We start from the raw sequence: 25,254 nt of genomic DNA on the forward strand, positions 1-25,254 counted from the left end.
GACAAACAGGGCACATAAAATTACCGTGGTTTAGTTAACAGACTTTGATTTCGAAAATTAAATAATCTGGTGAAACCTGGCAGTTTTTCCTTGGTTAGTGACATTGGGAGTCAAGCAAGAAACTACAGACCTGTTGCCCTCATTTCCCACATGATAAAGATATTCGAGAAGATACTAAGGGACAAGATTACTATGTATTTGAAGAGCAATAATCTGACAAATGCTCAGCATGGGAACCAGCCTATCCACCCTCAACAGTAAACACACATTCACTTGCAACTCAAGCCACTCTTCACTTTATTTATGGTAAGGATTTTTGGTGTTGCAGCTCTTTATAACTGTTTTAATGTCTTTTCAGGTACATGTTTATTGTGTTATGATGTTTTAGCACTAGTAAACACTCTTCATTTAATTTTGGGTAGGGCTTGTTTCGTGTTATGGTACTTTCTGTTGGTGTTATGGTGCTTTCTGATAGGGCAGGTACGTGTCCCACCAGAACGCTCCTCTATTTTTCCCATTGATTCTTAACTTCACACTTCAACGTTTCACATTTCGCACGGTTTTGGCGGAACATCCAAGTAGCAAAAAACGAGGAACCACTGTATATATATATATATATATATATATGGAGCCTCTGTGGTAGAGTGTACATCTCACATGCTGGTGGACGTGGGTCCGCCTCCCGCCAGAGTTGTAAAAACTTTGGGGAGTGTTCACCAAGCCACTTACTGCTTTGGCGGACATAAGGGATGCTATGATTGAACCAGTGTCGCATACTAGTATGCTTGCACCCAGTTGGCTTAAGGCAGGCTGATTACACTTGGTTCACAGACTACACACACACATCCGAAGCCACTCCAACATTACAATCACACTCACAAGCACTTCTCACCCCACATACAGTCTCTACCATACAGTCTAAGCCACTGGGTAGAGATACACTGGCTGTATCGTCCCTGCTTAGGTAGGGGTAGACCGGTCCTGCAGTGGACACTCAACGGCTGATGATATATATATATATATATATATATATGTATATACAGTGATCGCTCATTTATTGGACATAATAGAGCCAAAGGCATGTCCAGATGGTGGCAACATCCATATAATGAACACTATCTATCTATTCCCCTACTATACCCAGACCCTACCTATATCCAACCTCCAACCTATACTTAACCTATTTGTACACTACCTATGCTTACATCTGGCAGTGTTCTCTGGTCATTGAGGCATAATTAGACATAAAACCCATCCATCCATCCATCCATCATCCAATCCTACGTTGCCCCATGAGGAGCGTAGGAGCCCGGGGCTAGGCAGTTGGCCCTGACATTTAAGACGAGAGTGACCAACCTCACTCATCTCTGAGTGGCATTACGTGAGCAATAAACCCCAACCACCCCTTGGATATAAACCTTCACCAGCTCAATCCGATTGGAGCACAATAATTACCCACTAAACCACCAGGTGCCAAAATTTGGTAATATGGTTACCACCCAGCATAGTAAATGGTTTCCTGGTGTACAGGAAACCATTTGGCTTGTCATTCAGTGTAGAGTCACCCACAGGCAGAAGGAAGAGGAAAGAATGAAGGAATGAAAGACAGAAGAGGGAGTGTAAAGTTACCCATAGGCAGAAGGATGAGGAAAGAATGAAGGAAAGAAAGATAGAAGAAGATGGAAGGAAAGAAGGATGGAGGAGAGGACAGGGCAGACACCTGAGACCAGCACTACGTTGAGTGAGTGGATGGTGAGCGCCCCCACCTACCACAAACACACATAGGAATATCCAAAGTAATGCTAAACACCAAGAAAACCATGCAAAAAAAAAAAAAAAACAATGAAAACCAAAAAACACCCTACTTATAAACTACTGTATGTCCAGTACCGCTCCTAATTTTGGCACTGTTTTCAGGCCAATCTGTCATATTTAGACATCAAAACACATTGGAATATCCAAAATAATGCCAAACACCAAGAACACCACGAAAAAAAACATTGGAAAACCAAAACACCCTACCTATACACTACTGTGTATACAGTACCCCTCCTAATTTTGTCACTGTTTTTAGGTCGATCTGCCATATTTTGACATCAAAACACACATATGAATATTCAAAAAAAAAAAAAAAAAAAAAAAAAAAAAAAAACTATACACTACTGTATGTACTGTACAGTACCCCTCCTAATTTTGGCACTGTTTTCAGGTCAGTCTGCCATATTTAGACATCAGAACACGCACACGGATATCCAAAGTAATGCTAAACACCAAGAAAACCATGAAAAAAAAAAAAAAAAAAAAATGAAATCCAAAAAACACCATACTTATCTGTCGATTCATTGCCAGACACCTTAATCCCATAAGAGGTGGCCACAAACAAATGGCCTCCATGTCGCCGTGTCCCCTGCCATTTCACTGCCCTGCTTCCAGCTCAAACCCCCCTCTCTCATATACCTCTTCACTCCATCCCTCCATCTCACCCTTGGCCTCCCCCTCTCTCATCCCCCCTCCACCTCACTCACAAGGAAGAAAGGCTGCTGGTTCCATGAAAGCAGTGATAAGAAACAGGGAAGTGAGCATGCAGGTGAAAAAGTTACTACATGACAGTATTGTGATACCAACTCTAACATACGGAAGTGAAGCTTGGACCTTGTTGAAGGAACAGAAATCAAGAGCGAAAGCAGTGGAAATAAATTAATTGAGAGGGGCCTGTGGAGTCACATGGAGAGACAAACTGACAAATGAGGATGTGAAAGAGCATTGTGGTGTGAATGTGGATGTGATAGGAAGCATAAGGAGAAACACTGAGGTGGTTTGGCCATATGGAGAGGATGGAGAGTGAAAGACCTTACTTATACACTACTGTATGTACAGTTCTCCTCCTAATTTTGGCACTGTTTTCCAGTCATTCTGCCATATTGAGACATCAAAACACACACAGGATTATCCACAGTAATAGTGAACATCAAGAAAAAAATGCATAAACAACAAAAATCCACAAAATACCTGAAGACGGTGTGACACATGTCACACAGTGTACCTGGTAACATTTATACTAGTATTAATCTCTCTGAGCAGCATTTGTAATGAAATTCCATGACCTGGCCAAGTTTTAATTGTATCCACTGACTGTATTTAACTGTGTTTTACTGATCGGGTGTGTGGCAAGGCCCACCACCTTTTTGTTGTGTATGCACCCCATACACCTTCACAGGAATAAGCATTTCAATCGATCAGTTAATCATTGTATAATAACTAGCATTTAACAGACATCTCTACAAAAAGTTGACCCCTAAAGGTTTACAAAAAATTAGATCTTGAAAACTTAAGATACAAAATGTATGCACTGTATCATATCATTTATAAAGGTTCCAACATGCTTACATGTGTCAGCCTTGATCATCTAATGGTGGCTTTCCTTGTTGCTCAATCTCTGGCAGCCTCCCTATTCAGTCCCTTACCCTGGTCATACTCTGTGACTTCGTCCTAGGTCTTTTTTCATCTGCCTCCCATAACCATACCCCCAAAGTCCACACTTCTCATTTTCCACTCCCAATTGTCAGCCTCCTTCCTCTCCTAATAACCAAACCATCTTAGTCTACCCCTCCTCATCACAACACCAATACACTCCAGTTCCATCCTTATTATTATCTTTTCAATTGTACATCTAGCCCCCTCTCAGGCCTCACATTCAAGGACACACTACACATTCGTCTAATCATTGTCATTTCTGTACGTTTGAGCCTACGAATATCCTCTTCCCTTACTGCTCATGTCTCACAGCCACACAGCATTACACCCCAAACACATGTCACATTCAAAGGCCCCTTAACAAGGAGGAAGAGCCCTCTCAATGTCAGGAGACAGCTATTCCCTGAACTTCCTCCAACCACTCCTTACCCAAGCCACAGAGCTAGCTCCAGCCCCACCACCAACACAACATGCCCCCAAAATAGTAAACTCTTCACACCCTGAAGAGACTCACCAGCAAGATCAGTCCTTTTATGCCTGACAATCTATACACGTGACAATCTCTACATGCTCTCTCCAACACACTGCACACACAAAATCAACATTATCTTGTAGTCTGCCTCTAAAACCACTGTATCTCTTATGCACTCAAATATTGCACAAGATGGAGTTACTTCCCACACCCTTGTGGAAAACTGCACATGGCCACTCTCCCTCTGCCATGACAATACTGCCACCAGCCCTAGATATCATCAGTTTTGTTTTATACGCATTTACTTTGAAGCCCTTGTGCCCTCTCCCTCTGCCATGACAATACTGCCACCAGCCCTAGATATCATCAGTTTTGTTTTATACGCATTTACTTTGAAGCCCTTGTGCCCCATTCTTTCTCTCCACTTCCTAAATCACTGCTTCACCTCCCTTACATTCTCTGCAGTCAACACCTTATAATCAGCACAAAACATCTCCCATAAGAGTCCATTTCTGAAGTCACATGAGAGAGCTTCAAGCACCATGACAGCAATAAGGAGCTCAAAACTGACCCCTGATGTATGCCAACAGTCATGGAAAACTTGTCAATCAAATCTCCATTCACCCTCACCTGGGTGCTCATACACAGACATAACCACTCTAACCAGTCACTCCTTGATCCCTAGCTTTCTTATTGCCCACTTCACCGCCTCCTTAGGGACTCTGTCAATGACCTCCAATTCAACAAAAAGTACAGCTCCCTTTTTTTTCTATATATTTTTTCTGAAGCTGTTGGACAATGAATATGGCACAAGTGGTCCCTTTGCGTGGCATAAACCCAAAGTGGATCTCATCAATATACTGTCTTTCCCTTTAATATTGACAGTTTGCATCATATAATGTACAAGAGGATATTACTGTGTAATAATGTATTGAACAAAGCCGTACCAAGTCTCAAGTTCCATTTAAAATCTGACTGTCCTATCACATACATTCTTCCTTCCCTCAGTTTGTGGAAAAGGTGGTAAAATAAACTGTACAGCATGTAACAAATAGAGATCAGGTAAAACCCTATTTCTCTGAATGAGAAAGTGATGTCAGGAGCTTCATCCTTTCATTCCAATGATGCATCTATAGTTATATTTTTGCTTTGACGAGATGATTATTACTCTGGGAGAATACCCTCATATTGAAGTTAATGAAAGCTATATCATCATCAGTTCAGCCTCCCCAGAGGTGAACAAAATTGTTTGGATAAAGAATAAAATTAGATTTATGTCATCAGTGTGATGGAAGTAGTTTAATCAGGCTCATTAAGCACCTCATGCTCTAGGCTACCTTGCAGTTTTCTTTTTTTTCCCCCCTCATTGTATATACCAAGATACGGCAGAAGTCAAACAAATACTGGACCTCAAACCCTTGATCACTGGCCACAATGGTTTCCTACTGAATGAACCATAAGCACATCCATCCAGCTATGAGTGATTTGCCACAAGGGTGTGAAAATTAACTCTGTCTTGTGCAGTATTTGTGATATGTGGATGCATAAGAGATGTAATGGAGGTAGACTGCAAGGTAATGTCAGTTTCGTGTGTGTGGTGTGTCGGAGAGAGCATGCAGAGATTGTCAGCCATGAAAGGAATGATCTTACTGGTGAGTCTCTTGAGTGTGAGGAAGAAATGTTACATGCTGGAGGAGGGACTGGACTTAGCTCTGTGCCTAGGGTGAGGAGTCTGTGTTGGAAGTTCAGGAAGCTGTTGCCTATTCTGATGCTGAGAAGACTCTTCCTCTGCACTAAGGGATCTCTGTATGTGGCATGTGCTAGGAGTGTAATGCTGTACGGTAGTGAGACCTGGGCAGCAAAGGAAGAGGATAATCATGGGCTCAAACATACAAAAATGACAATGATTAGTTGGATGTGCAGTGCGTCCTTGACTGTGGGGCCTGGAGGGGCTAGGTTTATGACTGAAGACTTAACAGGAAGGATGGAACTATAGTGTATTGGTGTTGTGATGAGGAGGGATAGACTGAGATGGTTTGGGCATGTGGAGATGATAGGGATGGCAACTGGGTGTGGAAAGTGAAAAGTGTGAACATCAGAGGTGGTGCTGTGAGAGGCAGAACTGAGATGAAATCATAAAGTGTGACCTCAGGGATAAGGGATTGAATAGGGAGGCTGCCAGAGACTGACCTATGTAAAGAGCCACATTAGGTGACCAAGGCTGATGCATGCAAGCATGTTGAAATCTTTGTCAACAAACAAAATGAAATGACACTGCTTGACACTCATATTAACTATTATCATCATCATCATCCAGACCTCTTTTCCTCTCTGAGGATGGGGAGAAAGAGGATCCAGTGAGCAAGAAAAGGACTGACAGAAAATGAATTTGCCAAACGCTTGACAAATTAAACAGGCCACACACTCATTCACTCCCCCCTTAATCAGGACTCCACTTCAAAGGCATTTAATACTGTACAGTCTCATGAAAGGCATTAACTAGACACAAATCATATCTGTAGATACATGTTTGCATTACACAAGAAAACAATGATATTCACTACCATATATATATATATATATATATATATATATATATATATATATATATACTGCATTATTTTTAAAGATTATGTAGTAGAAAATTACTACATCATAAGCACTTATACTGCTTAGAAAGCAACACAACATGCCCCACCTAAGGATACCACGGTGGAGTCCCCTGGGAGGTGAGCTGGCTTCATGGAAGAGACCAAAACATCGACAGAGGAGTTTCATCCCACTCAGGCCAACCAAGTCGCCTTCTTTGTATGGCAGCACATATACTCCTGGCCTGTGAGGAAAGGCAACACATTTAGAGAAGGATAGACAACACGAGGGGGCGGGAAGCAAAATATAAGGGGAGAAAATGGATGGAAGATTGGAAAACAGAAACCAAGTTAGATACCTATTGCTGTATTTTGTTACAATAGAGCAAAAGATAGTGCTGTTACATCAAGGCTATGTTTCTTCACTTGAGTACATGCAGCTTGTTACTTTTCTTAAGCCTATCTATTTATTTATCTATCCTCATCCACGCATCCATCATCATGTGACCAAGTCACTGTGACAAGTGGATAAGTTGGGTGGAAGGAACAGAGATGACAGAGTTTGAATTCCATACTCTCTGTAATGTTTCAGGTTCTGTACAGTTCAAAGCACTGGAGAAAAATCAGAATTCATGCCCAATCCTGTATACCCTCCCACCCGACTAATCTATCATCCAATCCTTTTCTGATATATCATGGGTTATGGACTAAGGCTTGGCTACTCAGTACAGACATTTCTGCTCGATATGGCCAGTTGCTCACTGCCAGGTAACAGTATGTGACCAGTAAGGCACAATCATTCCTCAGACTTGGATCAGTAATGGATACATCCAGTGGTGTGCTTTACCCCACAAGACCACCAGGCATCCATTTGCTGGTTATGTGGTTACCACTCAGTATGGGAAAAGGTTTCCTGAGTTATGAAGTGCAGTCACATGAAAGTAGAACTACAATGGGAGGATGAAAAATGTCTGTCTACAAGGCTATAATACATGTCTGTAAGGGGGAAAAAAAAAAAAAAAAGTCCATCCATCATCCAATCCTACGTTGCTCCATGAGGAGCACATCCCAACTCAAATGCAATCCTTCACTTCATCCTAACCTACCATCTTACTATTTCTCATGCTATACCTCTGTATCGTTTCGTTTCGTTTCGTTCGTTTCGTTTTTAAAGGCTCCAACATGCTTGCATGTGTCGGCCTTGGTCACCTAATGGCGGCTCTCCACGCTGCACGATCCATTGCAGCCTCCCTGTTCAGTCCCTTAACCCTAAGATCACACTTAATGACCTCATCCCATGTCTTTCTCGGTCTACCCCTCATAACCCCACCCCCAATATTAACACTTCTCACCTTCCTCACCCAATTATCATCCCCCATCCTCTCCACATGTCCAAACCACCTCAATCTACCTCTCCTCATCACCACACCAATACACTCCAGTCCCATCCTACCTCTCATCTCTTCCATTGTAAACCCAGCCCCTCCAGGCCTTGGACGCAGGGACGCACTACACATCCACCTAAACATTGTCATTTCTGTACGTCTGAGCCGGCGAATATCTTCCTCCTTCACTGCCCAGGTCTCACTGCCATACAGCATTACACTCCTAACACATACTGCATTCAAAGACCCCTTAGCACGTAGGGAGAGCCCTCTCAATGTCAGGAGACGCAAGAGCTCCCTGAACTTCTTCCAACCACTTCTCACCCTAGCCACAGAGCTAGCTCCAGCCCCACCTCCAGCACACAACATGTCTCCCAAATAACAAAACTCTTCCACACACTCAAGAGATTCATCAGCAAGTTCAATCCTTTCACGTCTGACAATCTCCACCTGCTCACCCCGGCACGCCGTACACATAAAATCAGCATTATCTCGCAGTCTACCTCTGATACCACTACATCTCTTATGCACCCATTTATCACACACACCGCACAAGATGGAATTACTCCCAACGCCCTTGTGGCAAACTGCTCATGGCCACTCTCCCTCGTCTTTGACAGTACCGCCACCAACTCTAGATATCATCACTTTTGTTTTATCTGCATTTACCCTTAAACCCTTTTGCCCCATACCATCTCTCCACTTCCTAAACCTTTCCTCCACCTCCCTTTCATTCTCTGCAATCAACACCAAATCATCAGCATACAACAACTCCCACAGGAGTCCGTTTCTAAAGTCACGTGAAAGGGCTTCAAGTACCATGATAATCAACATGGGACTCAAGACTGACCTCTGATGCACACCAACATTCACGGAAAACTCATCACTTAAATCTCCATTCACTTTCACCTGGGTGTGAGCACCCACATACATGGCCATAACCACCCTAACCAGCCACTCCTCCAAGCCAAGCTTTCTCATTGTCCACTTCACCACCTCTCTAGGGACTCTGTCAAAGGCCTTTTCCAAATCAACAAAAACAAAATAAAGATCCCTTCTCCTACCAATATATTTTTCCTGAAGCTGTCGAACAATGAATATGGCATCAGTGGTCCCCCTACCTGGCATGAACCCGAACTGCATCTCATCAATATTCACTCTTTCTCTAATCATACCTTCTAAAACTCTCTCCATTACCTTCATTATCTGATCTAAAAGCTTTATACCTCTATAATTTCCTCTTTCCAGGGCATCACCCTTCCCTTTATACACATTAACAATTACACTCTTCAGCCAATCATCTGGGACAACACACTCATAAATAATCCTATTTATCAGGTCAGTGACTAAACTCACCCCTATATCGCCTGAGGCCTTCAACATTTCGGCAGTCAACCCAGACACATCTGCTGCCTTCCCCACCCTCATCCTGCCTATTGCCTCACTCACAGTAGCAGTATCAATCAAAGGCCAAGGGCCAGACACTGGATCTGCTGGCTCCAAACCTTCCCTGTCCCAGTCAAACTCCTCATTCAACAACCGGTTATAATGCTCTCTCCATGCATCTTTAATATCCTCACTGTTCACCACTACCCTTCCTTCATCATTCTTCACACACTGCTCACCTATGATATCCCGATTATCCCTCTTCACCTGACCTGCCGCCCTAAATATATTTTTCCTTTCCCCGTGATTTAGGTTATCAAGTAATTGTCTCTGTGACTCAGACTTTGCCCTGTATACCTCTCTTCTAGCCCTACGCTTGGCAGCCAAATATTCCTCTTTGCTACCACCCTTCTTCCATTCCCGGAAAAGCCTTCTTTTCTCCTTAATTGCAGCTTCTACACCCTCATCCCACCACCAAGTTATTTTATGTCTTGGTGGTCCTCTTGTCCAGCCGCATGTTACATCAGTAACTCTCAAGAAATTGTTCTTGAGGGCTCTGTACTGTTCATTAACGCCTCTGTCTACAGCTCCCTGTTCAGCCACCACTCTCCTCAACTCGCTATAGAAGGCATCCCTTACTACTTGGTTTTTCAGCTTCCATATTTTCCTCCTAGGTACGTAAGTCCTCTTTTTCATCACTTGTTCTTTAAGCACCATATCACAAATCAACAGTTTGTGCTGCTGCACACACTCCTCACTTCCTATAACTTTAACATCCCTCACTAACCTCCTATCGGCCCTCCTAACCAGAAAATAATCTATCTGACTGCTATTTCCCCCAGACTCACTCGTAATTAACCTACTGTCTCTTTTCCTAAAATATGTGTTGCACACAATCATATCCGTTGCCTCCCCAAACTCGAGTATCCTTTCCCCTTCTGCATTCCTTAGACCATACGCACATCCCCCATGCACTCCTTCATAACCTTGTGCTGCTTCACCTACATGACCATTTAAGTCCCCTCCCAAAATCACTATCTCATCATCCCGCATACCACGCACTACACATATTAAATCATCCCAAAATCTATCTTTCTCTGATTCATCCAATCCTGCCTGTGGAGCATATGCCAATATAATCGCAGCTATCTTTCTTCCCAACAGAATTTTCACTACCAATATCCTATCGCTTACTCTCAAAACATTCATAACATATTCCACCCATTTCTCCGCAACCATCACACCAACACCTCCATATCCGTCTGTCCCCCCCTGCCAAAACAACTTATAGCAACAGTCCTTCCCAACAATCTTTCTGACTGATCCACCCCTGTACCGGACTTCCTGCAAACACGCCACATCCACCCACCTCCTACTGAATGCCTCAACGACTTCCCCTGCTCTTCCCCTCAAACTTCCCACATTCCATGAACCCACCCTCATCCCCATGGGTGATTTACTGTCCTCAGGCTTGCTTTGAAACTTATTTTGTTTTGTCATCTTCAGTATTAATAAAGGGGGACAGACACAGCACAGGTCCCACTCACTGCACAGTCCCAGGTCCAGGCAATGGATCTGGGACCCCTAGCCCACCAGCTTACCAGTGGCTGTGGTAGTGGCCTCGGGGCACCCCGCCAGGACAGCTGCAGGGACACCCTCCAAGCGCGTCTTGGCACTGCAACTATCCCGCCATTATACACCCACTGATAGGGCAGCCTCCTGGGGCGCTACTCCCAGGTTCAGGTCCCTCTCTATTGGGCGGAAGCGGCAGCCTGGGAACCCCAACGCCCTGTACCCTCTAGCACAGGCCTGAGCCCCATCTCGCCCTGGACCCACGATCTATGCTGGCGGAACCCACGCCACGCCTCCCCCCAGAAGTCCGCCACTAGGTAGCGGGGGCAAAGTTTTCTGGCCGCATGCCCTTGCTGGCGCCAACCCCTGTAACGTAGTGGGATACGTTGTGTGAAATGTTGTAGTGCATTGATACTTAGAGGAAATGTTTGGGAGAGTATGCTGGTCTACTCTCCATGTTACTGTCACACTGAAAAGGTCAGCAAAGGGGGATGGTTAGCTAGCTAGTGAAACAGGAGCTCCAGCTCTCCCTATCACCAGCATTCCCATTCCCCTCGGGAGTACTACCCTGTTCGGCCCATGCTATGGCCAGAGTATAAACCTATTGCCTTCTCCCACCCACCTTACAGCTTTACTGATGTTCCATCATTTTTCCCATTCTCCCATCTTCTATTCAATCCATACTGTATATGGAATTTTTAGAACATTCCTTGGTATACCCTCTAAACCCGACAATGCTGCTGCTGTAATTGTGCTAGTGGTGATGGCATCAGGATCAGCGTGAACACCTGTTCATTCATCCATTTATATATCCTCAGTATCCTACCTACACACAAAAGGTAGCTGCACATCTCTTTACTACTTGCTTGCACTTAATCCATTTTTTTTACAATGATCTTTTCTATTTTACGTTGGCTATCACCTATTGATTTTTTCAGCTTAGGAGGACCCACTCACTGTGAAAGGATAATCCATATTTTTCTTTTGGTGGCCTATAAGCAGGTTAATAAAACATGGTTTAGGGGGAAATGACTCAGTGTCACTGATCTATACCAGGCAAGAAATTAAGCAGTCATCAGTAGGACCTGGTTGCAGATGTCTCAACACTGTTTTGGCATAAATCATAACTGCACTATACTACCAACAGCAGACAATGTAATTAATAATAATAATAATAATAATAATAATCTGGTCTTTCGTTTCTCAAAAGCGCCAGTTCTTCCTCTGAGATATCGCTAGCACTCGACCCACATACATTATTTTTACAATTACAAGAATTGTGATTGCCTTCATCATTCTTTTTCTGTGCATGCCCTCCTCTCTTCCAATTTCTCCCATCTTTCCTGTCACTTCCTATTGCTTTTCTTTCCTTTACAGGTGGCTTTACATTGAGTGACAAGCCAAATGGTTTCCTGTAGGCCAGGGAACCATTTACAATGCTGGGTGGTAACCATATAACCAATCCATTCGTGCTCCCTACATGTCAACAAGTGGGTTAGTGCCCCTCCCCGTAAAACAAATAACTCTAAGTCAAATGGCCACCCCTTACGGGATTATAGCGTCTGGCAATAGATAGATAGATAAATAGAAGAATTGTGACACCTCTAATATATAATACAAGCTTCATCAATGTAAGTGAATAAGTTTGCACTCTCCCGCTTTCAGACTCCACCTGAGGGAACAGATAACAGAAAGGATGTAACAATTTTTTAAAAATCATGACAATATCATTCATCTTCAAAAATCCCTAATTGCCAAAGGGTTGTGCTCATCTAGTAACCAGCAGACCCTGGTTAAACAATGAACTGGTATATGATAAATCGCTTTTACAATGGCAAAAAATTTAGGACCTTTCTTCAGTACATGGTAGAATTCTCACTCATACAACAAATATAATCCCATGCAAAGCCCCACTGGTCAATATACGATCGCTATATTTCATTCATACGATCACCCTTATGCAAATCTACAGTCATTTGTTTGTTCTAAGATGGCATTATCGGTGTGTTTGCATCCATGATGGAACAGGAGTGTGGTGGCTGAGATCAAGCAGCAAGTGAAGTGCAGTGAATTAAAATAACTACCAGTTTAGGTGAGTTGGAAACTTTTTTTTTTTTAGGCTTATTTTTTTCGGTAAGCAACAAATGAAGCTCAATGAATTGAAATAAAAACCAGTTTAGGTGAGTTAGAAACATGTTTTTAAGACTTATTTTTGATGGTAAGCAGCAAGTGAAGTGCAGTGACATGAAATAACAACCAGTTTAGGTGAGCTGGAAACTTGTTTTTAGACTCTATTGGTAGGTGTCCCTGGCCTAAAAATGTAACCCCACTGAACCAATGGTATAATTGGCTCAGTTTATGATAAACTGTTTTGCAATGGATTTTTTCAAATGCATCCTCATTTTAAAACAATGGCATACTGTACTGGTAATGGACTACAGGTAACCCAAAGTATCTGATGGAGTTATGTTATGACAGGTTATAATATAAATAACATTTAGATTTAGCGCAAAATCAATTTTGAGCAAACCTCTCATGGCTCATCTCATTTCATCTCATCAGCTGTTTGAGTTTCCACTGCAGGACCGGCCTATCTCTACCGAAGTGGGGATGATACAGCCTATATATCTCTACCAAGTGGCTTAGGCTGTCTGGTACTGTATGTAGGGTGAGAAGTGCTTGCAAGTGTGATTGTTGCGTTGGAATGAGTTTGGATGTGTGTAGTCTGTGAACCAAGTGTAATCTGCCCGCACAAGCCTACTGGATGCAAGCATAGTTTATAGTATGTGACACTGGTTCAACCACAGCAATCCTTATGTCCGGCCAGTCAGTATCTGGCTTGAAGAATGCTCCCAAAGTTATTACCCTGGTGGGGGCGAACCCTCGTTCTTCAGTGTGCAAAAATGCACACTCTACCACTGTACAACAGAGGCTCCTCATGGCTCATATCTCACATTAAATCAGCTACAAGCTGAAGAACTGTCATAACTTCTATCTGTAAACAGAAGCAATTTGTGTTATTTTACATAGGAATATTTTTTTTTAGGTTTGTTTTGGACTTGGGCTAATGATAAATATCCCTCCAAAGGTTCAAATCTTAAAAGTCTGGCAATAAATGCCTACTGAACCCATGTTATAATGGGCTCATACAACATTAGCTAACTGAACAATAAGGTTTTAACTAATGCATTCCTCTCATTCTGATACCTACCTTTTTCAGGGAAGAGGGATAAACCTGACTAAGTGTACTGACTAAGAGGGTGTATGTAGGTGAGGTGGAGGGAGGGAGAGGGAGGGGTAGACCGAGGATGAGGTGGAGGGATGGAGTTGAGAGGTATATGAGGGAGGGGGGGGTGAGTTGGGGGGAGGGGAGTCAAATGGTGGGTGACAGAGTGACTTGGAGGCGTTTTGTCTGCGGCCACCCTTTGCGGGATTAGGGCGTCGGGCTATAGATAGATAGATAGATAGACATTTCTAAACTCTCAACTCACTTGTCCTGAACAGGCAATTTGAGCCCAGCAGTAGGGGAGGCAGTTGCACAATCAGTAAGGGCTGAATGAGTGAAGGTGAGAGTTTTGGTGCTCGAAGAATTGAGAAGCTGACTCAGATAATTCTCGTAACGATCCACCAGCAGCAGCTCTGTGTTGCTAATAACTGCACTCATCTCCCTGCAAATGACAACAATAAGTTCAGCCCACAAAGGTAGAATGCTCTCAACTGGCAGTGCAGAGATCTGTTGTAAGGATAAGAACTGTTAATTCACACTCTGCTCTACAGTACTTCATAACCCCTTCACTCTGGTAACATTTTTCTTTCCTAGTTTACGCTTGCTATATGTGCATGATGCTATTCATTTCTGGAGAGATTTTTCATTCTTCTTTCCTCTTCCTTCTGCCTCTGGGTGACTCTACACTGAGTAACAAGCCAAATGGTTTCCTGTACACCAGGAAACCATTTACTATGCTGCGTGGTAACCATACAACCAAATTTTGGTTTAGTGGGCAATTGCAGAGCTCCAATCGGATTGGGCCAGTGAGGGTTTATATCCAAGGGGTGGTTGGGGTTTATTGCTCGCATAATGCCACTCAGGGATGAGTGAGGCTGGTCACTCTCATCATAAATGTCAGGACCAACTTGCCTAGCCCCGGGCTCCTACGCTCCTCATGGGGCAACCTAGGACTGAATGATGAATGAAATGAATGAATGAATTTTTCTTTCTGGAGGAGTCAGATATACAGTGTAGTCTTCAGTTATCCTTTCACTACTAGAGAAAGACATCCTTTCTAGGTTCTTTAAAATGAAATAGTAGTGGATCGATTATAATGAAAAATGCCATAGGACTTATGGAGTTAAATATCCTTTGCATGTGTAAAAGTGAGCAATCCAGTGCTTGTCGTTAAACATTCTGTACCTATCTCCACACATCGTAAAACCTCTCATTACTTTCTAACGTGTCACAGGGAAAGAATGTGTGAGTACACTCAGATCCCAAAACCCCTTCATGCCCCTACCCTAATGTATCCATTTTCCATATTTTTTTTTGTTTATTATTATTATTTTTTTACTTCATTAACTCTTCTCTTGAAGTTTTCTGTCCTGTCATCTAATTAATCCATCAGCTGCAGATGCTGAATCTGCACTATTATACTAAACTATATTGTCTCCTCACTCACAGAAAGATGGTTTTAAAGTTGCCTTCATATCAGTCTGTCGTTCTTTCTTCTGATATCTAGTTATCTGACTTCTCACTATTCTGTAATTACTTCCTACATTTACGAGTTCTGTCCAAAAAGAAACTGAACTTTTTAAATTGCATGCCAACTAGCTGGCATAGCGTGATCGCAACAGAAGCAACGAGTATTGACGACTTTGAGCTTTAGTCTAACGCTGGCTGTATCATGCCATGTCACTTAGTCATCAAAGTACACAAGCTTGAGTGAACATGTGTTTAGTGCACTTGGCAATTTCGCAATCTGTTGCAAGCCGAACAATGAAGGTGTCTGAAGAGCTGTGTGTTTTGCATGAACTTCTGTTTCAAATTTGGAAATAATTTTATGGAGACTTTTCAGATGTTGCAACAAGCTTACAGGGAGGATTGTTTGAGCTGTACACAATGTCACAAGCGGTTCCAGTGGTCCAGATCGGAATGAACATCCACTGAAGATGATCCCAAATCTGAACGGCCTTCCATGACAACAATTGACAATCACGATGAGAAAGTGCATGCTGAGATCTGCAAAAATCATTGCCTGAATGTCTGGAGTTTCAGAAGAGGTATGCATCTGATATTAACCAAAAAACTGAAGATCCATCGTGTTGCCGCAAAATTTGTGCCACATTTATATGGAAAAAGAGATCCGTTTCAAATCCAGTCAGATGTCTGATTGCTCGAACGCTGATGAAAACTTTCTGGAAGATGTCAGAACACGTCATGAAAATATGGGTGTATGGCTACAATGTCAAAACAAAAAGGCAGCCATCACAGCAGGTGGGAAGGTCATCACACCAACCAAAAAAAAAGGCATGTCAGAGTCCCTCAAATATGAAGGTGATGTTGATATTTTTTTTTTTTTTCCTGGAAGGGTGTCGTTCATCATGAGTTTGTTCCACATGGTCAGTCAATAAAAAGTGTTACTTGAACATCTTAGAGTGTCTGGGGGAATCAGTATGAAAGAGGAACCTGAGGCATGGACTAACAAAACCTGGATGCTGCACCATGACAATGTACCTTCTCAAGCACTGCTCTTTATCCATAACTTTTTGGTGATCCATGAGACAACTAGTATCCCTCAACCACTGTACTCTCCAGACCTGGCCCCTGTCAACTCCCCCCCCCCCTCCCTCCCCAGTTGAAATCCACCCTGAATAAGTTGCAGATTTCATATAAAAGAGATAGAAGAAAATTCGCCAGGAGCACTAAACACACATTCACTCAAGCACGTGTACCTCAGTGACTAAGTGACATGGCATGATGCAGACAAAGTTAGACTAAAGCTTAAAGTTGCTGCTAAACAGTGCTCCCATTGCAAGCACGCTATGCCTGCTAGTTGGTGCACTGTTTTAATGGTTTGGTTTCTTTTTGGACAGACCTTGTACTCTGTTCACTGCTGTGATAGTTTTAAGCATTTTGTGCTATGTCAGGAAGGATGATATCTATCTACTGTACAGTATTTTTCATCATATGGGCCTTTTGAACTCCACTTCCCACCTTCTTTGTTCTGGAAGACAATATTCATCACCTTATTCTTTCTATATACTGTATTCAATTATAATTTTGCTTCTATCATTCTGGTGACTCATTCCTAAAAACCTAAATGGCATTCTCACCCACCCTTTTCAAGCCTACTTTTTTATTTATCATATGTCTCCTCTATCACAAATACACAAATGTATTACAGATTTTCTGATATTTCACTACTTTTATTACATCTCTATATAACTTTTACTTTTATCTTCACAGGTTGATGCTGGAGAACATACTTGGATGGTCTTCATCTTGTTCTCTTATACATTATTTTAATAACTGGGCCAGATACCCTCATTTATGCTAAATGAATTCATCAATACCATCACCTTGGTGTTAGTGAGTAAAAATAATCCTATACAATGTTCTTTCTGTTCTGCATCTGTACCCTACTGTACATGTGATTATCAAACAACAATACCTGGTCTTCTGATCATGGTAAGACCAATAATATCCCAACTCACATCCTTAGCCCTTCAGAAAACAGCCATATTCTAAATACTGCACAATCCAAAGTTCAGTTCCAAAGGTAGCCAGCCAGATTGTATTGAGAGATTCTAAGCACCTCTTGCTTTGGCACACATCTGACTGCCACCATGGTCAATTTCTCCAAAACCGTTGGCACCAACAACCTTGGGTTGGCGGGATATGTTTTAGTGGGTTAAAAGTAGGGATTAAGATAGTATCTCAGGTCTTGAACAAGGGCAACACTTCTCATCTGATTCATATAAATGAACATGATTAGAACAAGGGCAACACTTTTCATCTGATTCATATAAATGAACATGATTAGCATGGATACACCTGATTAGCATAGCTTCACTGACCACTGTGATTGACAAGCTTTTCTGTCATGGCAATGCAGTGTTCCTTCTCAACAGGTTTCTTATCAATCTGAAGTTCAGTTATGTGCCATCTGAGGTTTCAGTTATGGTTAATCTACATTCATAAAGAAATTTCTTTTCCTACAAGAAAAACATACTTACAAGTTTGTTGCCCTAAGTCGATGGAAGAGTGCAGATATGAGAGGGGTGGGGGGATCAAGATCTGACCCTACTGGACGTCGCAACACCCGTGAAACATCAGGCACCACCACCTCCCGCTCCCAACGTCCAATTTCAAGCCAACCCATCCAACCTCTGTTTGGTAAACAATATGCAGTGATACAGTTAATATCCCACTGGTAAAATTAACAAATGATTAGTAAACTTTTCTTAAGAAGCAAAAGCAGCTTAGGTAGCAATCTGTATGGTGGGATATTTTCACTATCAACTATACAACTTTTCTTAAATTACAAGTCCTTCACATACCATATCTAAACTATAGCCAAACTTCCCTCTGTAACTCTCTCTGAGTCTTAATTACAAACTCTGGAAAGCCTTACGGTTTATTGCAGCAGCGCTGGAGGTCTGGTTTTAACTGATTAAAGTATGTAGAAAGGCGAAGGGTAAAGGCCTGACCCGGGAAGTCTTCTGTACGATATGCCAGGTCTGGCCGTGATGACACATTGGGATAGCCTGTAAGTGGGAATTTTATTTAGATTTGGTAGTTTGAGTCTTATGTCTTTTGATAAGTTGCACAAATTTACATCAATTTATTCATTCATTATCTAATCCAGTGTTGGCCCATGAGGAGGATAGAAGCCTGGGGCTTGGCAAGTTGGTTCTGACATTTAACCCTCTCATTACCATTCGACACCGGCTAAGTCCTACTGCGAGTGAGTACTCGGGACGCAGGCCTCGGCACCCGAGGCCACACACTAAGAGACCCCCCCCCCTCCCCCCTGTCACCACATTATGCCTGGGCACTCAATAGTTCATAAACAGTTTATCCTCACACCCTTGTTAATGCTTCAATAATCAAATTTCTTTTTCACCGTAATCCTGAATAAATGTACTTACTTATGGTGTTGTAAGATAAGAGACCCCCCGTCACCGAGCTATTCTCACACACTCAATAGTTCTTAACAATTTATCCTCACATCCTTATTTATGCTTCAACAATCGTAATTTTTTTTCACTGTAATCCTGAATAAATGTACTTGCTTATGGTGTTGAAAAAAGATCAGCTGAATGTAATTTATGCCTTAATATATTTTTCTTTAATTCAGTTTTTCTCATAGAAATATAAATTTTATGGTAAAAGATACTGAGAAAAAGTTATAGGGAATTATTTTGCTACATTTTGGTGTATAAAGAATTACTTCAGGTCAATCAGGGCCAATTTTATGGAACACAAAATGAAATTATGCTCGAGCAAGGCTTGTAGCACACTGACTGGGGCAGTGGGGTAACAGTGGGTGTTGCATGGGTTTAGCGTGGCAGAGGGATACATGGGGACACAAGTAGTGCTTTGTTCTCACCCAGAAATGGATGCAAAATCATTCTATAAAAAAGAAAAGAAAACAGGGGTCATTTTGTTCAACGCAACCTGCATCGAATGGTAATGAGCAGATGAAATGTGCACAGATGCAGCCTGAGTTAAATGATAATGAGTGGGTGAAATTTGGACTGCACCCATAAACATAAAAGGGTTAAGATGAGAGTGACCAGCCTCACTCATCCCTGAGTGCCATTACGAGAATGATAAACCCCAACCACCACTTGGATATAAACCTCCATCGGCTCATTCCAATTGGAGAACCGTAATTACCCACTAAAACACCAGGTGCCATAATTTGAAAATATGGTTACCACCTAGCATAGTAAATGGTTTCCTGGTGTACAGAAAACCATTTGGCTTGTCACTCAGTGTAGAGTCATCCATAGACAGATGGAAGAGGAAAGAAGAAAGGAAAGAAAGACAGAAGAGGAAGGGAGGCAAGAATGAAGGAAGAAAGGAAAGGGCAGGCACATAAGAGTAGCACTGTATCAAGTGAGTGGATGGTTAGCACTCCCACCTACCATAATACAGCAATTTATTCAGAAACATTTAGCATTTACTTTTGTCCAGTTCATGAAAACCTTTATAAAATCCAGACTGTATCAGCAAACACTAAAACACAATTCTTCATTAGCATTATGATACCTTAAGGCAATACAGTAACCTCTCAGCTAACGTGAGTTTAAACAGCACATTTTCGTTTTAACACGAGCAAATATTTAAGCCAGGAGATATGTTTAACTAACAAGGATTTCTCGATTTAATGCGACATTACACGTACGTGATGTTTTCAAATTAGCTGCACGTGCCTTGGACAGTCCCAAGCTGATAGACCGTCTCAGGGATGGTTTAATTTATTCAGTTGAAAAAAAAAATATATATATATATATATATATATATATATATATATATATATTGTATCAGTTTCATTATGGTAAATTAAGTTTTTACATATCAGGACGGCAGAGTGAGGAGGGACAGCAGAGCGAGGAGGGGGAGCGGTGCGGGGCGGGGGAGGACTGGAGGTGGGGGAGTGGGGTGAGGAGGGACAACACCAGACGACAAGTGATGTGTAGATGAAGTGATCCTGTGTGTTGTTATTGTTTGTGACCTACTTCCTGTAATGAAAATGTTGCTTTTACTGTATTGTTTCTATGACCTACTAATGCATTAATAATGCTGAGGAACTTTCCCAATGCCATGAAAGAAGCAAAATTGAAAGAAAATCTACGTAAAAAACGAAAACAGTACTGTACGTATTTGGGGAGAAGTAGACAAAGTTTCGGCCCAACTAGGACTCAAATGTTGTTTACTTCTCCCCAAATATACTGTTTTTGTTTTTTACGTGGATTTTCTTTCAAATTAATATTGTTGCTTTCAAGTTTTGAGTAGCATAACTTCCCAAATGGGTAGACTTTCCCAGAGTCCAGGAATGTAACCCCCAGTGTTACCACTGTCTCTTATGGGAAAATTATGTTTAAATAATGCGTTTTTAGATAACGCGACCTCTCCAGGAACGTAACCCTCGCGTTTTTGAGAAGTTATTGTACATTCTAATGTTTCCATAAACATTCATCACAGAACTGACATCTTTAGTACTCAGATTCACTGACATTTCTCCAGCAAGCACATGACCATTTATTGCTCATTACAGCTCATTACAGTCTTGCTTTCAGCAATAAACTCTTTCACGTAAGTGTTCCTGTACTAAGGAGTGTACCCTCATACTACAATTCAGCTGTAGTATATCAATTTTTCAACCATCATGAACTGTGCAAAACAGTCCTTTAACTTGCTCATAAAAGTATGCCTTTGAAGAAGAAAAAAATCAACATAAAATAGAAAACTCCAAAAAAACTATTACAATTTCATCTGAGGTACTGCAAATACTGTACTGTGTTATTTACTCCTTTACTTCACGACTATATAAAAAAAAAAAAGAATGATATACAAAGGATGGTCAAAAAGTATACCGTTATGTACTGGTACCCAGGAATTTTGAAGTTATACTAACTCCATTACCCAGCTATAAATCCATCATCCAATTATTTTTTGGCCAATCACAAGCACAAGGAATCCTGGGCAAGGCTACTCAGTCCAGAAATTTGCAGACAGAGTGGTCAACTTCTCACTCCTGGGTGGCATGGTGTAAGCAATTAACCCTAACCACCCCAAGGACTGGACAGGTAGGAGCCACACCTGACTGAAGCACTTTAACTTACTAGACTGCCAAGTTTTTTACATAAATCAAAACATTTCTCTTTCATAATGGTTGAGCTTTATCAAAAAGTGCAGTGATAATACGGCACTCTGTAGCTAACAGTCTTACTGTTGCTTAACAAGACTCTCTGCAAGTCCTATGTATGTCATACCTAAGTTTTCCAACCATACATGAGGCCCCGCGTGCAAGAGTATAGCCATGCACCATTTTTAAAAAGTGGCAGAAATCGCATTAAAAGTTTTTACAACTTTGAAGAACGATACCGCAAAAACTATTATACCTAGGATAATGGAGTTTACATCATTTTAAAGCTGATTCTCTCTACTTTATCCACATACTTTTTAGTAAAGGTACTATTGTTTTTACCCAGAAAAAAAAAAAAAATAGACATTAGCATACAATGCTGCTAATTTTATACATAAAGTAGTACCGCAGTCCAACAGCTAATGTGTTCCTTTATGTTGTAAGATGAAGTTGAATGTCTGTAGAGTGGCTGGTTATGAATTTGCCTGGTTATTGTCATAAAAAGTAAGTTTTATAATTTTTTCAAAAAAATTATCAATATGCAGCATTTTTTTCACCTGGTCCTCACTGTTCGGTGTTTTTATGTGGACAATAGACGTGATGAGTATGGATGGAAGTTTAGAGGACGAAGTGCTTGAAAGGGTACAACAGGGAAGAAAGGTTGCTGGTTCTTTCAAAGCAGCAATAAGAAATAGGGATGTAAGTGTAGAAGTAAAGTCACTGCATAATATTATTGTAAAACCAACTCTGACATATGGAAGCACAGCTTCGACCTTGTTGGAAGGATGAGTCAAAAGTGAGGGCAGTTGAAATGAGTTATTTGAGAGGAGCATGTGGAGTTACATGGAGAGACAGACTGACAAATGAGGAAGTGAGGGAGCATTGTGGTGTGGATGTGGATGTGACTGAAAGCTTTAAGAAAAATATACTGAGGTGGCTTGGCCATGTGGAGAGGATGGAAAGCAGTAATGAGGAGAGTGTATATGAGTGTGGTGGAGGGGGGAGAGAGGGAGAGGGAGACCAAGGATGAGATGGAGGGACGGGGTGGAGAGGTGTATGAGAGCTGGGACTGTGGGCTGGGGGGAGGGCAGCAAAATGGCAGGGAACAGGGCAACATGGAGGCAATTTGTTTCTGGCCATCCCTTAGGGGATTAAGGCGTCTGGCTATAGACAGACAGATAAATCAACAATAATATCAGAATTAAACCATTATAAGATATAAACAAGAAAAGGATAAATAAATCTAATTTAATTCCTACCCTGGGGTTTTTTCAAGAATACTCCCCCAGTATCCCTGCTTGTCATAAAAGGCGACTAAAAGGGTTGGCGGAGGGTTAGTACCCCTCCCCGGAAAACAACTAACTAAAAAGACAAAAAACAAGCCTCGGACAAGGACTGACCAAAAGATGATGACCAAGGACCGGACAAAGGACATGGTTATGGGAACTTGGAATGTAAGGGGAGCGAATGATGAGGTGAAAGAGAGAGAGATTGTCCAGGTGCATGAGGGTGCGAAAGTTGATGTATGCGGAATAACTGAAACGAAATGGAGGGGTGAGAGTGTGAGAGAATGGGAGTATGGATGGGGTAGATGTGCAGGAGTAGGTGAGAATGAGAGGGCAAAAGAAGGAGTATGTATAGTTGTGAGTAAAAGATGGAAGAAGAGCATAAGAGAGTATGGATCAGTTGAGTCAAGGATTGTGAGGGTAAGATTGAAAGTTGGAATACAAATGTGGGCTATTGTGTGTGTGTTTGCGCCAACACAAGATCGTGCAAGCAGAGTGAGAGAAGAGTTCTGGACAAATGTGGAAGTGTGCATGGAAAAGTTTGGAAGGAATGAGAGGGTGTTTTTGATCGGTGATATGAATGGTAAAGTAGGGAATGTGAAGGTGGATGGAATAGTTGGTGAGTGGGGTGTGCCTGCTGAGACAGATGAGAATGGCAGTGTGTTAGTGGACATTTGTGCTGGGAGGGGTTGGTGATAGCCAATACTCTCTTCAGGCACAAGATGATCTACAGGTATACATGGCGAGTGATGAGAAGGGTGGGTGGTGAACTGAATATAAGGAAGGCAATAATTGATTATGTGTGTGTGGATGAAAGGATGCAAAAATGGGTAATGGATATGGACTTTCTGACCACTACTTGGTAGTGGCCAGAATCAAGGTCCAATTAGGATGGAGAAATAGGAGAGGGGAGGGATGGGAAGAATGAGTATTTGTAAGGAGAGTGGAAAGGTTACAAGAGGATGAGAAAAAGGCAGAGTATAAGAGAGAGGTGGAGGAACGATTGGGCAAATATGAATTGAAGCAGATGGGGGACGTGGAAGGTGTGTGCAGGATATTTACAGAAGAAATATGTGCAGCATGTGATGTGGTGTGTGGGATGAAGAGAAGACGGAGGGGTGTGCAAGGAACAGTGTGGTGGAATAAAGAGGTAAGACAGGCTGTGGCACAAAAGAAGAAAGCATACAATGAATGGATGAGAAATAGGGGAGTGGAAGAAGTTGAGAGGCAGAAGAGAAAGTTATATGTAGAAAGAAAGAGAGAGGTGAAAAGATTAGTAAGAGAGAGTAAGAAGAGAGCAGATGAGGAATTTGGAAGGAACTTGAGTGTAAAGTGGAGGGACTGTAAGAAAATGTTCTGGAAAGAGGTGAAAAGAGTAAGACACGGTGGAAGTGAAGTTAGCAGGGGAGTGAAAGATAAAAATGGTAGATTACTAGTGGAGAAGGGAGAAAAAGTGAGCAGATGGAGAGAACACTTTAAGGAGTTGTTGAATGCAGAGGATGGAAGTAATGTGAGTATAAGTGGCTGGGGAATGGCTGGGAGGAGGAGGGAGGTGAGAAGACAGGAAGAAATCGGTAGGATACAAGTTGTGGAAGCAATGAAGAAAGTTAAATCGGGGAAAGCCCCAGGAACTGATGGAGTGTGTGGTGAGATGCTGAAGTATGGGGGAAAGATAGTAGTAGAATAGATGTGGAAAATGTGCAGATTGGCCTGGGAGGAAGGTAGAGTCCCGGAGGATTGGAAGTCAGGTATAATTATTCCCTTGTACAAAGGAAAAGGGGAAAAAGAAGTGTGTGGTAGTCATAGGGGAATCTGTCTTCTTAGTATAATAGGAAAAGTGTATGGTAGGATACTTATTAACAGAGTTAAAGAAAGAACAGAGGAATTAGTTGGAGAAGAAGAGGGAGGCTTTAGGATGGGAAGAGGTTGTGCAGATCAGATATTCATTCTTAGATCTTTAGTGGAAAAGTTTCTTGAGAAGGGAAAGAAGTTGTATGCGGCTTTCATGGATTTGGTAAAAGCATATGACAGGGTGGATAGACACGGATTGTGGAAAGTATTGAGAATATATGGAGCAGATGGGAAGCTGTTGAATGCTGTGAAGAGTATGTATGATGGTGCTAAGGCTGCAGTGCGTGTGGATGGTGAACTGAGTGAATTTTTCTCTTTGAAGGTTGGGTTGAAACAGGGATGTGTCATGTCTCCATGGCTGTTCAATCT

General features: G+C 42.0%; 1 protein-coding gene across 1 annotated transcript in view; it reads right to left on the reverse strand.

Annotated features, from left to right (window-relative positions):
* The window catches only part of LOC145404968 (protein O-linked-mannose beta-1,2-N-acetylglucosaminyltransferase 1-like), a 181,520-nt gene that overhangs the window by 30,103 nt on the left and 126,163 nt on the right, over positions 1–25,254 (reverse strand). Inside the window, exons 9-12 of the mRNA XM_080276473.1 lie at positions 18,506–18,638; positions 18,108–18,260; positions 14,369–14,545; positions 6,645–6,779 (exon numbers count right to left, since the gene is read on the reverse strand). Of these exons, the coding sequence (XP_080132599.1) occupies positions 6,645–6,779; positions 14,369–14,545; positions 18,108–18,260; positions 18,506–18,638 (598 nt within the window). The remainder of the gene's footprint in view (positions 1–6,644; positions 6,780–14,368; positions 14,546–18,107; positions 18,261–18,505; positions 18,639–25,254) is intronic.

Source organism: Coenobita brevimanus, chromosome 65, assembly GCF_032717465.1.
Source record: "Coenobita brevimanus isolate Jiangsu-jjx chromosome 65, ASM3271746v2, whole genome shotgun sequence".
NCBI lineage: Eukaryota > Metazoa > Arthropoda > Malacostraca > Decapoda > Coenobitidae > Coenobita > Coenobita brevimanus.